At 48.8% G+C, this 18962-nt stretch overlaps 1 protein-coding gene across 1 annotated transcript; it reads right to left on the bottom strand.

Moving 5' to 3' along the window:
• Positions 1-14166: 14166 nt before the first annotated feature.
• Positions 14167-17946, bottom strand: LOC308241355 (beta-defensin 12-like; the record flags this gene model as incomplete). Its single annotated transcript, XM_080654735.1, has 3 exons — positions 14167-14294; positions 17492-17533; positions 17877-17946. 3 exons carry the CDS (start codon positions 17944-17946, stop codon positions 14167-14169), a joined length of 240 nt encoding a protein of 79 aa, XP_080510861.1.
• Positions 17947-18962: the final 1016 nt, after the last annotated feature.

Genomic DNA, 18962 nt, shown 5'->3' with positions numbered 1-18962 from the left:
TAAGACCTAGAATGTTAAATGAAGATCGTTTGAGAAAGAAAGTGATGGATTGCAATGAATGCGCCTAATAAGCTTCAGCAGAAAGTTAGAGTTAGAAGCGAGTGTGAAATTTTTATCAGACCAGTGCCCTTCCAGTACACAGAAGCCACGCTGCGTATTTGAAACGGAGGGGATTTCATGCAAGGAACTGCTCACACGGAGCCTGGACGGCTGAAAGGGCACAGAGTTTAACAAGCATCGACACAGTCCCCACTGTAGGCCTGGGGAGAGAATGGGAATGCCTCTTGGAGGCTGGTGTTCAAGGTGCTGCAGGTGGTGGGTGCAGCTGGGCTGCTGCTGTGAGCCTGGGGCACCATGCAGGGGGCTCAGACCTCAGAGCAGGGGGATCAGACCTCGGAGTTGGGGGCTCAGACCTCGGAGCTGGGGGCTCAGACCTCGGAGCTGGGGGACCCGTGAGCGGAAGGGGTGCTCCATGACCAGAGCCCAGACAGAGGAGTGGGGCACCTGCGGCCAGCACTCAGCCTGCAGAGGAGACCTGGGCCAGGAGGGCAGGGGTGCAAAGCCAGTGCACAGCAAAGCAGGGCCCAGCTTGGAGGCCCCTTGTTGCCCAGGGGGTAGAGCGTGGGGCTGCCAGTCCCTCTGAGGGTCCTGGGGGTTCACTGAGAATGCAGAGAGAGCAGGAGCCTAGAGCCAACCCCCACTGCCCTGGGAGCACAGCCCACCAGAATTGGAAATAGAAACAGCTGCCCAGCCCTGGCTGGTGTGGCTCAGTGACTAGAACACCAGCCTGAGGACTGAAGGGTCCTAGGTTTGATTCAGCTCCAGGGCACATGCCTGGGTTGCCGGCTTGATCCCCAGTAGGGGGCGTGCAGGAGGCAGCCGATCCATGATTCTCTCTCATCATTGATGTCTCTATCTCTCTCCCCCTCTCCCTTCCTCTCTCTGAAATCCTATATAATAAAAGGCTAATATGCAAATTGTCCCCACGGGCAGGAGTTCAACCAACCAGGAGTTAGACATGCGCTAACGACCAGGGGCCGGTGCAGAACATGGCGGGCGTCGGCAACACGGGGCTGGCAGTGGCTGGCAGTGGAGGCACTGCCGGCCCTGATGGGCCCTGACAAGAGTGGGACCGTGGCAGGATGGTGGAGCAGATGAGCAGGTGGCACCAGGCCCCACCGGTAGCCCCACAGATCAGCCCGATTGCCAGCCAGGCCTAGGGACCCTATCTGTGCATGAATTTTGTGCACCGGGCCTCTAGTATATAAGTATATATATGTGAAACAGCCGCCCTCCGGACTGCAAATGCCTGGCATGCAGGGCACTGCAGGCACTAGCAGGCCAGGGAGGGAGTTTGGCAGAGGCAGGCGGGAGGCTGCACAACACACAACGTGGGGTAGGAAGGGGGCTTGGAGCCAGAGAAGTGGGGAGTTGGATCACTGGGTGAGACTGAAGCCATGGGAGTGGGAGAAGGCACACAGGAGTCTGAGGAGTGACGAGAAGGAAGATGAGGATGACGAGGAGGAAGAGAATATCCAGAAGACAGTCCTCAAGGCAAAGGGGGAATGAGGCGATGGATGACACCGTAACGAGGTTCAGAAACAGCCAGAGGTGAATGCTGCCCAGGTCGGGGCTGGTCCTGGGATCGCTATTAAGAGATCAGGGCTGAGAGCTCGGCGCTGGCATCCGAGAGGCTCTCGCCACAGGGGCCGTAACGGAGGTGCTGTCCGTCTGGGGGCAGGTGAGTGGTGACAGGACCCGTTTTCTTGTGGAAGGTGACACTCTACGCCAGTGGGGAGGGGAAGGCATTCTGGGCACTGCTGCCGAGGAAGGAGAGGAGGAGGAGGAGGAGGAGGCCTGGCAGCACAAGGCTGAGGCCGCCAAACCATGTCCAGAGGGTGGTCCACTCACCATGCAGTCTCCTCAGTTACAGGAGCCAGAACCTTGGGAGAGAAGGTCGAGCTCACACCAGCATTCGAAGCCGGGACGGTCACTACAACTCAGTTCATGTGGGTCTCAGCCCAACATCTCCAACTTACCTATTTAGTCTGTTAATTCACTAACGCACCCAATCAATCAGTCAAATAAGCCATAGGCCCCATACCAGAACTGTGGATGCACAGGTGAGCTGGGCGCAGCGTCACCCCTCCAGAAGCTCATGGCCTAGAAACGGTATTTCCTTGCAGCATCGGGCACTGGACAGACTGCTTCAGCGAATCCAAAATGTGCAAAGATCCAGAGAGCACCGGGGCACTGAGCTCACAGCCGCCAGTGTCTCCACCGTTTTCATTTCTGTAGCTGCTGCTTAGTGTTCAATTCCTTTTCCTCCTTTTGCAGCAAAATGGAGTTAGTTCAGCTCTACAGGCCCCAATCTTATCTTCAAAGGAAAGGCACTCGATCTCACAGCGACCAGCCATCTTTGCACAACGGATATGCCTTCGAGATCCTCCCCTGGCTAGGTGAAGACAGAAATTGGTCTGCAGTTACCCAGTAATTAATTCCTGGAAGACAAACTTACATCACCCGGGCCAAGTACAGAATTCCGCATTAGGAACCTCCTGGAGTCAGAGCAGAAATCTCTGACAGACCATGTCACCGAGAGCTGTGTCTGAGCTCAGGTCCCTGAAAGTCGGTGCAGAGTCCTGACTTGATCTTCATTTAGGAAAACCAACCAACAAACAAGAGTTCCCTCTGTCCTAATCACGTCTGGGGAATAAGCAACAGAATTTTTGTTCCTGGGAGGGAAACAATAGATTTTCTAGTTTCAATAAACAGTTCTTTCCAATAAATGATTTTTTCATGTCTCCAAATTAATAGTCTCTGATATGTAGCAAACAGTGAAGTCTGTGCTATTTACATTACAAGCAGGTGGGCACAGGATTGTGGAGTTTCACCGCTTGGGATTCAAGCATAAAAGGGTCGTGGTAGCGGCCGGCTCTGTAAAGAGGGGCAGCAGAGTGGTGTCTTTAGCCCAGCAAGCAAGTTTAGAGCAACATAAGCAACGTGTACTCATCCAGAAGGAAGAGACGAGGCTGAAGAGAATGAAAACATTTCAAGGAGGAGTGACGCGGGGAAATGGGGATTATGTGTCCTCAGGAGAAAGAGTCAGAACACTGGAAGTTACCCTCCAAAGGAGCCATGCTTCTTCTTGGAAAGAGCAGCTCTGGGAGGACAAGGGTGCGTTTTAGCTGTGACACAAACGAGATATTAGGCTTGTTCATGCCCAAGTGAGGGCTCAAGCCAACGGGAAGAAACTGCAAAGACTTAGATGTCTGCTCAAAGTAAGGGGAAATGTGTAAACAGTCCAAAGTTGAACTGGGGACCTGGGAGCTGTAGATCACTGAAGTCTATCAGGCATCTAACTGGCAGACCCTGAGCAACGGATGAACAGATGCTCTGACACACGTTTCTGTGAAAGAGAGGCTAAGGCACTGCTTGGCTATCGCCACCAAGTACCCTGTTCGCCTGCCTCGCTGGCTTTTCTTGTCATAACAGCTTGAACTAAAATTAGCCTCTAGATACAATCAGCAGGTGAGCATCCTTGAGAAAGTGTATGCTTCTACAAGGTCAGGTCTTTAAAGACTAAACATAGAGACTCCAGCAAAACACCCCGGGGGTCGGACTTGTTTGGAAAAGTTGAGGTAGGGGCTGCCGCCTTCTGCAAGGTCCCCTCAGAGGCCCCGGACCTTTCAGAGAATCTTCCTCACAGAGGTTCCAACCAAGTCCCGTGCTTCCCCACTTCGCCCGACATGAAACATGCATAACGTGTTTACATAGTGAATTGGGGCAGATAATTAGAACAAGAATGACAGCACAATGAAAAGAAGACAATAATAACAGGTGACCCTATCAGAGCACAGAGTGTGAAAGCAGTTTACGGAAACACACAGGATGTGAGTTATTTCCCTTTCAGACTTTCAGTAACAGGACCCCTGGGTTTTAGGACAAGTGGAAACATAGCTAAAGACATCAGTTCCTGTATGGATCAATGATACAGAAGTGGACAGATGTTTCTAGGTCATCTTTTTCATCGTGTTCTTGACTTACCTTTTAGCTTTTCCTGATAGGGCATCTTTAAAACCAGATACAATAGTCACAGGTTTAGGATGGCGAGTTGACCTTCCTCTCTAGTGCCAATTTGACTTAATGGGCGAGAGCCTTCTACCCAGCCTAGTCAGCTTATTTGTTTTTAGACTTTGACATGAAAGGGAAAATAACTGTTTTTTTTTAGTCACTCTATTTTAAATTTTCTTTAGTAAAACAAGTTGGCCTTAAGCAGGTGCCTTCGTCTTATAAACAGCCTTGTTGTCATTACTATTTATAGAAAGGAAATGGAAGCACAGAGTTCATACAGCTCGTGAGGACTGCAGTGAGGTCAACCTCCAACATCTTGGCATAATCGTCGGTGTCTATTGCCTCTTGTATTGATCATCAAGCTCCCTTCTGACTCTGAGATTCTCCGGGGCGGTGGTCCTAATTTGTGCCCGCTCTGTGCTTATTGGGAATTCAAATGTGCCTGAGCTGAGTGAGGGGTAGGGAGCACTTGAGGAATTGGAGTCCTGATGAAAGGAGGTGGAGAGGACAGCTTAAAATTTGATTCCCTGGCCTGGGTGCACAGTGTGAGCCCCAGGGCAAGAGCTAAGTAACTTGACTCTGCAAGCGAGACTGTGAAATATGAGGGCATTAGTCTTGGCTCTGGTCTTTACTTTTAGTCCTGGCTGCTTTCAAAGAGCAATGGAAATACCACCTCCCAGGAAGCCCTTCCTATCCCGGAGCGAGGACCAAGCTCCCACATCTATTACAGTATTTTGTGCATCTTCCTATCTTGGACATTTACTTCACCCATTTTAAATTTATCAAATGCTATTTACTGTTACAGGCAACCTATTTTTGACCAACACAGAAACAATAAGCCAATAAAACATCAAGCAAATTAAGGGCAAAGGCCATGCTCTAATTATATTTTTACTTCCATTCTACCTGTCTTTATTATAGTTCTCAGAAGAATCTCTCATGAGCGGTGAACGCACATTCAGTATCTCTTGGTTCATTAGGCCTACCAAGGCCCAACTGTGTGATAAACAAGTGCAGGAATTCAGGACCCATGCATGGAGCGGCGTCATAACAGGGGTGATAGACAGTTGTGGAGTCGGGGGCGGGGGGGGGGGGGATGGACAAAAAGGGTTCTTAGGGTGTTGAGCAAATAGAGGCCATTTCAAAGGACTCAGAACTTAAAAGTGAACTAATCAAGATATCAGTGGTTTAAATGATGTAATTTCCATGGGTGTGTGAGAGCTAGAAAGAAAGTCCAAAATAATCCAAGATTAGGAGATTTAGACAATTTAGGGAGACATGGAAAAATAGACTGTTAAGAACCTGTTGCCATATGTTCGGTTCCATCGAGGCAACAAAGGCTGTACTTCCCTAAAAGAACAAGCATGTCTGGAATTTGCCTCTGAGATTTTCCTCTCATTTCCCAGCAGTCACTTTAATATAACCTGAGGCTGGTGGGAGATTGCGGAGGAGAAAATGGCTTTAAAAGGAAAGAAGTCTGGACCCCCTGTAGAGCTTTTAGGACAATTAACTGCATGCTCTCCGGTTAGAGACTCTGGGTCCGTGGGGCCCCATTGTCCTGTGTCTGAGCTCAGGTAAGGATTTCCAGTAACTCGTTCATCTTGGGTTCTTTTTAAACTATGGGTGAGTTGTGCACTTTCCTAAAAGCCCGGCTTTCTTCTCAAAAGACAGATCCTGAACAGACTGCCATCCTTCCATCTGTAAGGCTTTCCCTCTTACCTGAGAAGATCTGAGCAAGAACGAGGACAGCAACAATTAAGAGAAAGACTCTCATGGCCCCAGGCATCTGTGGAGAGAGGGTGAACCCAACTCTTCTAACAGGAAAGTTAGAACGAGTGCTAAGGCTCTGAAAGGGCGAGGAGTCAACTTGGGTTTGCAATGTTCATTGAGAATCGACTGTTCTCCATGCCTCATTAAACAAGGTGTGGGCTGACAAGTCAGACTTTACCTACGTCACGTTTATGGGAGAGGAAGGCCGGGAACCCTGTCTTCCTGCCTGGAATGCTCGCCTACATCTCTGCCTAGGCATCTCCTGCTTCTCCTTCAAGCCACATTTCAAGGTCCACCACCTCCATGAGATCTACAGCCACCATTGCCTTTCTTCTTACCTAAGAATTTACAAGCACCGTACCCTCTCTGCTTTAAGGGCAAACATACAGCATGGGTTAAACTAAAGTCAGGCTGGGGCAAGGAGACATTTAACACTGTTACTAGAGATGACCAGTCTGGAAATAGGTTCTTCCCTGGTGTCACAGAAAAGGAATTTCAGGGACACACACATAGGAGGGTTTTAAGCAATAGTGGCAGGATTTACTAGAGTACCCTTGAAAATCTACTCAGCAGGTAGATTGTGTTTACTGCCCCAGGTGCCCACGCTTGATGCCTCTTCCACCGCCAGGTGGCTTAGCTCCCTCTTGCTACAGAAGAAGTCCAGCTGCCGGGGAAGCAGCCCCCACGTGGGGCCACCAGGCCCAGGAGGGTCAACAGGGCCCAGAGCTGCTCACCCTGGCACAGGGTGACCGTGGGCATTACTTCACTTCCCGGGGCCTCATTCCCTATTTGCACAGACACCGCCAGGGCTCAGCAGTGCCCGGGCCCCTCGGCATTGCCCTCGGGCCCTGCTGCTAAAGAGACCTTGGTGTTTCCTGTTTCCTTGGGCTTAGGAGAGGCAGGCTTTCTCTTACACGATCCAGTTTCTTTCCTGGCTTTTCCTGGGCTTGCACCCTTATCGTATCCAATCTCTCCTTCCAGAGTTTTTCCAGGTTTGTCTCCTCCCCTTTTTGATCGCCATCTGGCTTCCACTGCACATGCACACGGTGAAGGAATTTCCCTCTCACTGTTTCTCCTTCCCCCACTATTTGGGGGAACTGACTGGTTGTTCCTGGGGTGATAGGAAAGCCTGTCTTTCCTGCCCACTAAAACTTGACCCATTTGGCAGAGCTATTCCCTGCAATGTCTGTGAATTTGTGGTTTACTGACAGGCTCGGGCAGTTTTCTCCCTTCTCTTTTGTTAATAACTATCTACCTCCTGTAACAAAACCACAATAACGACAACACTTCTATCCTTGGAAAAGAAAGTCATTCATAGAGGGGCCTAGTAGCCACTGGGCATGGGGAAGATCACTGAGAAGAAGTGAAGCAAACGTCTGGTCTAAAAAAAAATATGCAAGCCAGAAGAAAACGGAGTGTCATTTTTAGAATTCACCAGAAAAGCCATCAGGTCTGGGTTTTACTGGTACTCGGTGAGCTTTTTCTTATTGCCAGTTCATTCTCTTCACGTGTTAAAGGTCTTTCCAGATTTTCGATTTACTTTTCAGTCCGTTTTGGCATTTATGTTGAAGGGTCCCACATTCTGCCATCCTGAAGTTGCCTTTTTGGAATATTGGTTTTAAGCTGTTTCTCAAGAAACCGTCTCATAAGGAACCGTTGACCCTCCCCACTTCCCTGCCCAAGAAGTTCAGACAGAAACACCTGCTTTCGAAAGAGAACCTTCAGACTTCCTACCTAAGTCGGGGATTAAGTGTGGAAACAGGGCTGTGGGCCAGAGGTGCTGGCTAGATACCCAGATCCCTGTTTCTGGGTCACCCAGGGGGGATTTCCTGCCGTGTGTTCAGCTCTTCCTCAGACGCCTGTAAATCATCATTCTCACTTCTGAAATCCAACACTCTGTTTCCCCGCTTTTCTCCTTTGTCCAAAATGTCTTACACTCAGTGGGGCCTCACTGTCTTTGGAATTTTCATGCTTATAGGAATTCTCCATGTGCATGTATGAAAACTTCGATTTTCTCCTGTTACTCCTTCTCTTTAATTTCATTATTGGCCCAGCTAGAAGAACTTAGAAGGCTGGAGGAACAGTATTAATATTTTTTTAGTCCCCACAATGTCTTCCTAGAAATATATGCATTTCATTCACGTTACCTGAAATGTCATCATACAATTGTCTGTAGTATTCCCTGATAATACGTTGTGGGTGTTTTTAGGATTTAAAAAAAATTTCATTAATGTACAATTGGCATATAATAGTATATATGTTTCAAGTGTATAACACTGTGATTCAGCATTTATCTGATACCTTACGATGTGATTACCACACTAAGTCTAGTAATCATCTGTCACTATGAAAGTTGTCACAAGATTACTGACTATATTGATTTATTCTTGCATAGATTCAAGCGCTGTGTTTTATTCTTGCATAGATTCAAGCGCTTCTTTTCATTCTTTTCCATATATAATATATTTGTGATCTAAATCTATATTTATAAGTATATAATATATAAATATAGGAATAACATATTTAGAATATAAAATAACATAAATTATATAACATATGCATTTTCAAGAAAACTACAAACTTTCTTCAGATTTCACTAGTTTTCCCACTCAGGTCCTCATTCTGTTCCTGGATCCCACTTTCCATGGTTTTCACATCTCCTGAATCTCCTCAGGTCTGTGACAGTTTCTCAGAAGTTTTTCTTTAAATATGTATGTATGTATTTATTTATTTATTTATTTATTTATTTTTGAGAGAGAGAAAGAGGAAGGGAGGGGAGAAGGAGAGACATCAATGTGAGAGAGAAACATCAACTACTTGCCTCCTGTATGCACCCCAACCAGGGATCAAACCCACGACCTGGGAATGTGCCCTGACCGGGAATCAAATCAACAACCTTCTGGCAACGTTGCTCAACCAATTGAGTCACACCAGCCAGAGCGACTTTCTTCATTTTGCATGACCTTAATAATTTCAAGGAGTACTGGTCAGGTATTTTGCAGGCTCTCTAGCCCTCCGTTGGGTTTGTCTGATGTTTTTCTCAGGTGAGACTGGTATTATGAGTTTTTAAGATCAAAGTGGTGGCCTTCTCATCATATCCTGACCATACTTTTTATTTTGGTAAGGACAGTAGCCATGTTCTCTCTCTCTTTCATTTCTGATTTTAGCAATTTCGGTATTCACACTTCTTTTTTCTTGGTCAGCTAGCTATAAGCTTGCCTATCTTGTTGGTCATTTCAAAAAAACACACCGACTTTTGGTTTTGTTCACTTTTGTTTGGTTTTATCATTTTCTTAGTCTCTAGTTCATTAATTTCTACTCTAGTCTTTATTATTTCCTTTCTTCTGCTTGCTTGTGGTTTGTTTATTTATTTATTTATTTATTTATTTATTTATTTATTTATTTTGCTTTGGGTTTAGTTGGCTCTTAAATTTGTAGCCTCTAAAGTTTATTGATTTGAGATTTTTTTTCATACAGGCATTTGCAACTATAAATTTCCCCTGAGCATTTGGTTTAGTTGCATCCCATAAGTTTTGGGATTTACTTTTTTGTTCTCATTCACCTTGAACTATTTTCTACGTCTCTTGTGATTTCTCCTTTGACTCATTATTTATTGCGGGGGGGGGGGGGTGTTTAATCACCACACATTTGTGACTTTCCCAAATTCCCTTCTTTTACTCCTTTGTGGTTAGAGAACAAATTTTCAATTCTTTTAAATTTATTGTGGCCTAACATATGGCCCATCCTGGAAAATATTTTATGTAAACTTGATTGAGAAGAATATGTACTTTGCTATTGTGTGGAGTATGCTGCAGATGTCTCTGAGGCCTAATCAGTTTACAGTGTTGTTCAAATTTTATTATTCCTTACTGATCTTCTTTCTAGTTGTTCTATCCATTATTGAAAGTGGGAGATTGAAGTCTCCTACTGTTGTTGTTGAATGATCTATTTTTCCCTTCAGTTCTGTCAGTTTTCACTTCACATATGTTAAGGTTCTGTTGTTAGGTGCATATCTATATACTAGAGGCCCAGTGCACAAAATTTGTGCATGAGTAGGGTCCCTAGCGGCTGCTGGCTGCTGGCCGAGACCTCCCTTCCCTGGCTGCCAGCTGCCAACTGGGACCTTCCTTCATTCCATGCCGCCCACTGGTGGTCAGCACATATCATAGCAAGCGATCAAACTCCCAGTTGGTCAAACTCCTGAGGGAACACTTTGCATATTAGGCTTTTATATATCCTATATAATAAAAACCTACTATGCAAATCAACCGAACAGTGGAATGACCGGTCGCTATGATGTGCACTGACCACCAGGGGGCAAACACTCAATGCAGGAGCTTCCCCGTGCTGGTCAGTGCACTCCCACAGGGGGAGTGCCGCTCAGCCAGAAGTGGGGAGTGGGCCTAAACCAGCAGGCAGACATCCCCCAAGGTGTCCTGGACTGCAAGAGGGCACAGGCTGGGCTGAGAGACCTCCCCCCCAGTGCACAAATGCAGTGCACTGGGCCTCTAGTATGGATATAAAAGCCTAAGCGACCGAATGACTGGTCACTATGATGTGCACTGACCACCAGGGGGCTAACCCCTGGTGGTCAGTGCATCCCACAGCGGGAGCATCGCTCAGCTGACTGACCCATCCCGGTGGCCCACCAGCCCAGAGGCAGCCACTCACTCCACAGTAGTCCTGCAGGTTCAGTCTCTGGAGAATGGGCCAGGCACTGATGGACCGATGCCGCCGGTACGATCCCGACAGTGCTGCTGGCCTCCTGGAAGTCGGCCTCGGGCACCACGGCTACTTCCCCTTCCTAGATGCTCTGCAAAGAAGAAACTATATAAAACTGACTGCCAGTGGCTCCCTACAACCGGCGCGAACATCAGTGGGATGGATCCAGATCCCAGGCCCACAAGGGCGTCCCACCGCCTACCCAGAGGGCCAATCGCGTCCCGCCGCACACACCCCCCCCCCCCTTCGGGATGGGCACCAGATGCAGGACTCAGGGCTGGAGAGCGCTGCTGTGAGCCTCTCCAATTGGGACTGACTGGGCGTGAGCCTGCGGCAGGCACAGAGGGGCCGGGATGAGCGGGAGCGGCAGGCAGGAGCAGCAGGTGGTGTTGGACTGCCGGTTTTGGCCAGGTCCCCACAGGCCACCCCGAGGAACCCAACCCATGCGTGAATTCGTGTACCAGGCCTCTAATATCTTTATAATTACTGTTTTCTTGATGGATTTATTACTGTTTTCTTGATGGATTCAATCATTATTATAAAAAGTTCCTCTTGTCTCTGGTAATGATTTTCTCTTAGAGCTGTGGTCGGCAAACTCATTAGTCAACAGAGCCAAATATCAACAGTAAAACGATTGAAATTTCTTTTGAGAGCCAAATTTTTTAAACTTAAACTTCTTCTAACGCCACTTCTTCAAAATAGACTCTCCCAGGCCGTGGTATTTTGTGGAAGAGCCACCCTCAAGGGGCCAAAGAGCCACAGTTTGCCGACCACTGTCTTAGAGTATATTTTGTTTGTTATTAGTAAAGCCACCAAATCAAAAGTGTGCCTCTGTGCACAGCATATAGTTGGATATTTTTTTAAAGATTTTTTTCTGACAGTTGCTAATTGGAGAGTTTAACTACTTTTGCATTTAATGTCATAATTGATAAGGTGGGGTTTACATCTGCTTTGCTCTTTGTTTTCTAAATATCATATCTTTTGGGTTCTTTTGTTACTCCGTTATTGCCTTCTTTTGTGTTTAATAGATGCTGTCTGGTTTACCATTTAATTCCTTTGTTTTTTTATTTTTTATTAATCCTCACCCGAGGATATTTTTTCTATTGATTTTTTTAGACAGAATTGTAGGGAGGGGGAGAGACAGAGAAAGAAAAATCCATGTGAGGGAGACACATCAATTGGTTGCCTCCCACACACATCCCAACCCGGCAATTGAGCCTGCAATGGAAGTATGTGCCCTTGACTGGAATCGAACCCTCAAACCTGGGACCATTCAGTTCACAGACCAACTTTGTCACCCCCCCCCCCCGACCCCACATTTGTGCTGTTAAAAAAAAGTTGAATCGTTTTGAAGTCTGAGAGTGATGATCTGGCCTTGGCCTAGAAGGAGAAACGCTGCCACTTTATGGAGCAAGAGCCACAGGGCCTGGCGTCCTGCTCTCGGTGGTGGTGGCTGCGGCAGACGGCAAGGAGCAGTCACCTGCATGCGACTGAGTCTCCCAACGGCCACAGGGGCTCAGAAAAGGGTCTCTTGCCTCCGATGACATCAATGTCCCAGCAAAGACCGCAATTTTAGCCTTGAGACCCTGAGCTGCACAGGCCCAGGCCTCTGACACACAGAGTGTGAGGTGCATGTGCTGCTTTCCTTTGCTGACTTGGTGGTGCTCTGCAGCCCAGTGAGAGAAAGGCAAGTAGTGTTTGGCTGGGGAAGCACACGTGTGTGTTCGTTCGAGGACCCTGTATGATGCATGACATTGCTCAGTTCCTGAAGAATGAGAACTCTTGCTGGTTGATCTCTTATGAAGTTACTTCCACTCCTCTCTCCCAGGACTACATCCTACAATCACTTCCTGCTGGGTCCCTTTGCCTAGTGAGTCACATTCCTGGGGATTGTCCGCTTAGGAAGGTTTCAGTCCAGTGACCCTGAATAGCATTCACTTGGTCCACGGGAATCACACCCTTGCCCTGCCTAATAGACTCTGTTGTTGATTTTCTTTTTCTTGTTCTGCCAACCTCAGACAGACCTCCTGGCCTGCTTATACTTTCAGGTGTGAGTCAGGCATGAACACCAGAGGGCGTCGAGTTCCCCAAGTAGCCTCCTTGAAGCCCATCTCGTCAGGATTGGTGTAAAACTGCTAGTTTTCACACCCTTGAGGGGCAGTGAAGTCACAATCACAGGGCACCAGCACATTTTCCAGAGAAACCCTGAGCCTGCCTTCTTTTGCTCTCTGTCGTGCCCTGAGGTGTGTGCACAAGATTGTGTGCTCCAAACACAGCTCCTCTGCTGTTCTTACATTTGTGGTCCAGTACCTCGATCGGGCACGTGGGTTAGTGATGCCTAATGTTTTATCTGCTGCCTCTTGAGAACTCAGCCTGACCTGATCAATCCTGCTTTATAGGCACCTTCATTCCCTTCCAGTTATTGAGAGGGGCTTGGAAACGCAACCCAGAACCGAGAGGGGTAACAGGGATTAGCATAATAAGATCATTGACACGATTTCAGCATTCTGGTACATTCCACGCTGAATATTGTAAATTGATCTCTAACATTGTCATTCACTGGCAAGAAGTGAAAAGGCCAAGTTGGGGCATGGTCATTAACTGAGTTGGTTTGAGTTGTTTTATAGATACACCGTAAGCACTACAATCAAGAAAGGACAATATGTTGGCCGACCAGGAGCTGGTGTGGGTAAAATGCATTTATTGGATTCTGCAGAACTGGAACTCCACAGATGTTTTCCTGTTCTGTGAGAATTAGTGCACGTAGGCAGATGCGCAGAACGTGCAGTGGTGTGCACGTCCTCCCCCGGTCTGGCTATCACCCTGAGGAAAGGACCACCTCTCTGGGCCTCCATTTCTTCCAATATAAATGGAGATGATGAAATACACCTCATGTAGTGATCTTGAGTCATAGGAGGAAGAGCTTCATCCGTTATTAGACACTCTACTAATATATAGTGGTGGTATCTGATTGAAATCCGGAGCCACTTATGTCTTCAAGCTATCAGGTACCCACTTTTTTCAAGATTATCTTTAAAAATAAGTGAAGATGTGGTGCATTTACACAATGGAATACTATGCAGCTATAAAAAGAGATCTCTTGCCCTTTGAGACAGCATGTAAGGACCTGGAGAGTATTATGCTAAGTGAAGTAAGTCAGTCAGAGAAAGACAGGTATCACATGATCTCACTCATATGTGGAATCTAAGGAACAAAATAAACTGATGAGCAAAATAGATCCAGAGACAGAAGCATGGAACAGAGTGACAAATCTCAAAGGGAAGGTGGGAGGTGCGGGTGAGATGAAAGTAACTAAAGAACTTGTATTCGTCGATGCACAACCCACAGACACAGACAATAGTGTGGGGAAGGCCGGCGGAGGGATGGGTGCAGGGCGGACAAGGGTCCGTGGGGGAAATGAGGACACTTGTAATACTTTCAACAGCAAAGGTAAATTTAAAACAAAAGCAAAGAAACAAAACAAGGAGGAAATACACGCTAAGGGCCCTGACACGCGCTGCATGACTGTTACCATATCACTTCCTGCCCGTCTCTGAGCAGCCAGGGCAGCTGCAGAGGTCGGGTGAGCGCCGGTCTGCCTTACTGGACCCTCCGTCGGCAGCAGAAGAAGTTCAGCTTGCAGCTCCCGACCACCTTCTCATCCTCAGTGCACATCCGCCTGCACTTGCCCCGCCCCAGCTTGCATGGCTCACAAGCAGCAAACTCACCTGCACAGAGAAGGAGCTGCTCACGTCCCTCTCCCGGACCCTGGAGGAGGAGAGGTCCGAGGCTACAAAAGGGGAGGCTTGTGTTTACGACGATAAAGGGTGTTTTCAAGAACCAGTGGAGGTTTTCCTAAGAGCTCTGCTTTTTCCAAGATGGAGTTGGAGAGAGTTCATTTCTAAGCCACAGGGAGGTGCTATCCTGGTCCTCCCCATGTTTCTGACCTGCCTGGTCAAAAGGGAGCACCATCAACGCGTGCATGTCTCAGGACTATCCCCATGCACGCCTGGCACTGCCATGCAGGCTGCGTGACGATAATGGGAGGGACACCATGGAGTTTTAAAGATTCTCGGTGGAGGAGTTAAAGACGTAGGTTCAGTTCTACTTTGGGTCTTGTAATGGTCATGTGTCCTCAGGGAACTGCTGAACCTCACTCAGCCTTCTCAGTTGTCAAGTGGACGTGCTACAAATACCGGTCTACGTCTTCATTGTTTAAGTGGTGAAATGGAACAAGTTATGTGAGAATATTTTGCCAGCACTATTCGCTCAATTAGCTCTTTTTGTTGGTACTTTAAGCAGGTTTCTTTTTTTTCTTAATCTTCACCTGAGGATATTTTTCCCATTGATTTTTAGAGAGAGTTGGAGGGAGGGAGAGAGAGAGAGAGACATTGACTGGTTGCCCCCCATGTGCCCCAACCAGGGCTGAAGATTGAACCTGCAACCCAGGTATATGCCCTTGACCAGGAACCAAACCCGAGACCCTCTGGTCCATGGGCTGATGCCTAACCACTGGGCACACTGGCCAGAGCTAAGCAGAAGGTCCCTTCCATAAACGGTCAGGCTGCCTCGCATGGCCCAGGGAAGCCGTGTCTTTGCCACAGAAGGGACATTCCTGTGCTCATCTGGCTCTCAGGGGCCCCATTGTGCTGTGACCCCTTGTTTTCTTTCCTAATCGCCACCCGCCTCCCAGTAACCTCAGAGCACCGAGCCTCACGGGTCAACGTCACTGCTACAGTGCCTCCCCCTGCTCCTACACAGCTCCGTTTCCACCCTCAGGCTCTTCCACCTCCACGCCCCTCGTGACCCTGCCTCATCGCCTGCTCCTCACTCGAGGACTGCTCAGCAGCACACCAGCTAGCGTGGCTCCATGCCTGGGGCTGCGGCCTATTCCTTTCCCTCTGGGTCTCCTGAACACTAAGCCAGCGGTTATATTCGTGCTACGTGTCCCTTACGCGTACCGCAACTCTCTGTGCTCACTGGCGAAGACCTCATCTGTCCACTTGTGGGTCCACAGTCAAATGCCCAGCCTTTGCTCCGGCAAGCCCAGACTCACCTCCCCACGCTTCGCCCTGAGGTGCACTCATCACACCGGTGATAAGAACTCCAGTCGCCTCTAAAACCAAGTCCCTGTCACTCGGCTTCTAACCTCCTCCGACTGGAAGTGAGGGAAGACAAACACCAAAGTTCTACAGGAGAGGCCGTCTGCCACGAGCAGGTGCCACCGAAAGCCTCCTGAGAACAAGTGAAGAAAGGACCAGTGTCTTCCTTCCCTGCATGGACCTGCTCCATGCCACTCTGGCTCCGAGGGCCCTCCACTCAACAGCTGGATCTCAGCTCTCAATTCCTGGCTCACTTCTAGATCCTGATGGCATTATTTCCTCCTCCTAAATCTCCTTCCTCACTGCGGTCTCTTGGATTAGCTGCTGTCGTCCGTCCCGCGGTCTCTTGGATTAGCTGCTGTCGTCCGTCCCGCTTCTGGACGCCCCCTCTCTCCCCCCGGATTGGCTGATGGCTGTGTGTTGGTCCTCCACCTGTTCTACTTCCCAAGGCAGGAAAGAAGCAGCACCCTCAGCCTTGGAATCAGAAGAGACAGGAGACGAGGTGGCTTTCCTCATCTGACCTGCTCTTTGCCGGGATTCTCTCCAGGAGCCCGTTCGCTGCAGAGCTAGAGGCCCCTTCTTCGCCATCACCTGGGAGCCCTCTCTGGGTGTTTGCAGGCAGAGCTTGGATGCCCTCGGTACCCACAGGCACCAGCACAGATTCTAGACAACAGCCTCTGCGCTTCTCAGGCAACAGGTGGTCTGATTGCCTGAGCTGCGGCGCCACCCCTGCGTAACAGTACGTTGGGCGCTTTCTACCTGGTTGAGAATCACAGAGTTAAAACTCGACTTTGGTGTCCTCCACCGGAAGCCTAACTTAGCGCTTGTGACCCTCCCCCGCTCCCCGGGGGCAGAGTTACGTAACATCCCATCGCTGTCTCTGCTCCGTTATCTGTAAAATGGTGCTTGTAATAGTACCTACCATCTAGGGATGTTTCTATTTAATGTGTTTTTATTGATTTTTAGAGAGAGAGGAAGGGAGAGGGAGAGAGATAGAAACACCGATGAGAGAGAAACATTGTCAATCGGCTGCCTCCTGCACCCCTCCCCCCCCCCCCCCCCGGGGATCATCCCCCCTACTGAGCCTGCAAACCCAGGCATGTGCCCTGACTGGAAATGGAACCGGTGACCTCTTGGTAGCTGGATTGGAGCTCAACTCCTGTTTTGAAGATGAAATGAGATAATCCACAGAGATTACGTAATAGACTGCCCAGTGCACAGTGAGTACTCAATGACTAGAATCCACCTTAATGTCCTCACTCTGACATTCTGTCTAAACACTTTTAAGTTCTGTTTGCAATTACCCAAGAACGTTTCTTTCTGCTCTGTGTATAATATGCTGTCTTCCTGTAAAGTACACACACACACACACACACACACACATCAGTGGGCTATTTGTTAAGAAGAGCTCTCTGTCATGGGTGTTCACGGAACGATCCTCGCTCCCTCTTAGACCAGTGACATGCATTTGGGACACGCTTTACTGAATTCAGGAAAGAGCCTTGAAGTGAGGGATAAGCATGTCCCCAGAGCAATGCTCATCGGCGGGTTCCAGCTTAATCCTGTGACCTTGGTTTAGGGGTCACCGCGAGTGTAGCCCCCAGGTCCAAACCAAAAGTATGACCCAGTCACAGAGATCTCTCTGAAATAGAAAGTCCAAATACGGTGCTGGGACCGAGAGGAAGAAAAGAGAAGAGTGAGTGGGAGTTCAGGCAATTCTGTTTTTACTGCTCTCTCCTTCCCCCCCTTGTGTCCAGGAGTCAGAGATAGCGGACAGGCCAGTGTTCCTCCAAGTAAAACTACACACAAAGGGTTTAACTCACCTCCAGGGAAGGGCTGGGAATACTCGAGTCCTGCCCGGGACCCTAAATTCAAAGCAAAGCACATTTTGGTCATTAAAATCAATGCAGGGAACAGGGCTGTAGGAAGCAGTACTCCAACCCCACAGATCTCCTGTCAGGGACAGAGGTCACAGGGATGCAGATTTATTCTACTTCTGAAGCCTAGCCCTCCTGGTAACCAGGAAGAAGTTAAAAAAAAAAAAAAAGACTAGCTGTTCCCTCTTACACAATTCCACAGAAAGTTCAAGAAATTCCTGTGAGACGCACAGTGGGGAGCTGGCCATTACTCTCAATTTTAGGGTGGTGCATAGAAGAATCATCCCATTTTATGCTCTGCCCCATCGAAACCCCACCCATTCTCCTTTACCTGATGGACACTGAGCCAAAATGAAGAAAAAGACAAAGACAAAATACAGCATCTTCCTGCTCGGGGCCATTGCTGGCAGAAGACGTGTCTCCGCATCTCTGAGGGGACAGGAGGCTCACTTATATTTGAGAACCATGCGCCCTGCTCTTGGGCAGTGAGGTGAATCAACAAAGAGAGCACATGGACATGCTCCATTTCCCAGGTTCAAGAGCAGACAGGACGGGGGACAGCCCTCAGCCTCCGTCAAGCAGTCACTCGGGGGACCTTCCTCAGGTCATGGAAAGAACAGCAGGCGGGAGTTGAAGCCCAGGGCCTCACACAGCTGTGCCCAGGAAGGGGGAGTCAGTTCCTCCTCCATCAAATGGGAACCGGCCACGTTAGGAGCGAGAACATGGGTCTCCCACCGGCCTCTCCAGGTGCTGTGAGGCTCTGTGTGGTGATGTCTGGACACCGGGGTGCTCAGAGGAGGCCTGGTCCGAGCTCAGCAAGGTGGGCCACCACAGCCCTGGCTCCCATGGTATTGTCTGCAAATGACCCAGGAGGAAGGATCAGGCCAGCACCCAACCCCTGAGCCTGTAACAATGTCACCCAGCAGGTCCGAGTCATGTCACCACGTCCTGGGAATTCATGAAGGAGGTGGGAGTCAGAAGTCATCTTCATGTCGCTGCAGCCAAGTCCGCCCACCCTGTTGCCTCTGCCCACGCGATGCTCTGTCCTCCGTTTCTGGAACAGACAACAGGACCACCCGCCAGTGCAGACTCTGAGGACAGACAGACTGAGTTTTTAAGGAGATGACCTTGAACAGGTCACTTAATTATTTTGAACTTCACATTCCTTATCCTTAACATGAGGATGTAGTTGTGGTGGGTCCTCACAGGACACGGGAGAGAGTGACCTGAAAGAAGGGATGGAAAGTCTGACCTGAGTGCCTGGCTGTGGTGACTGGTACGACCTTCACTCTTCGCTCCATCCAGCTCGAAACCAGCTTCTCCGGAAGCGCTTTTTCAGGGCCACCGTTCATGAGGGACTGCCCTGGCTGGAGAACACGCCGGCACTGATGGCTACATGCTTGTCCCATGCCTTGGT

Source organism: Plecotus auritus (assembly GCF_963455305.1).
Source record: "Plecotus auritus genome assembly, chromosome: 2".
NCBI lineage: Eukaryota > Metazoa > Chordata > Mammalia > Chiroptera > Vespertilionidae > Plecotus > Plecotus auritus.
Note: the sequence above shows the minus strand (reverse complement) of the source record. Positions and strands in the feature narration are given on the sequence as shown.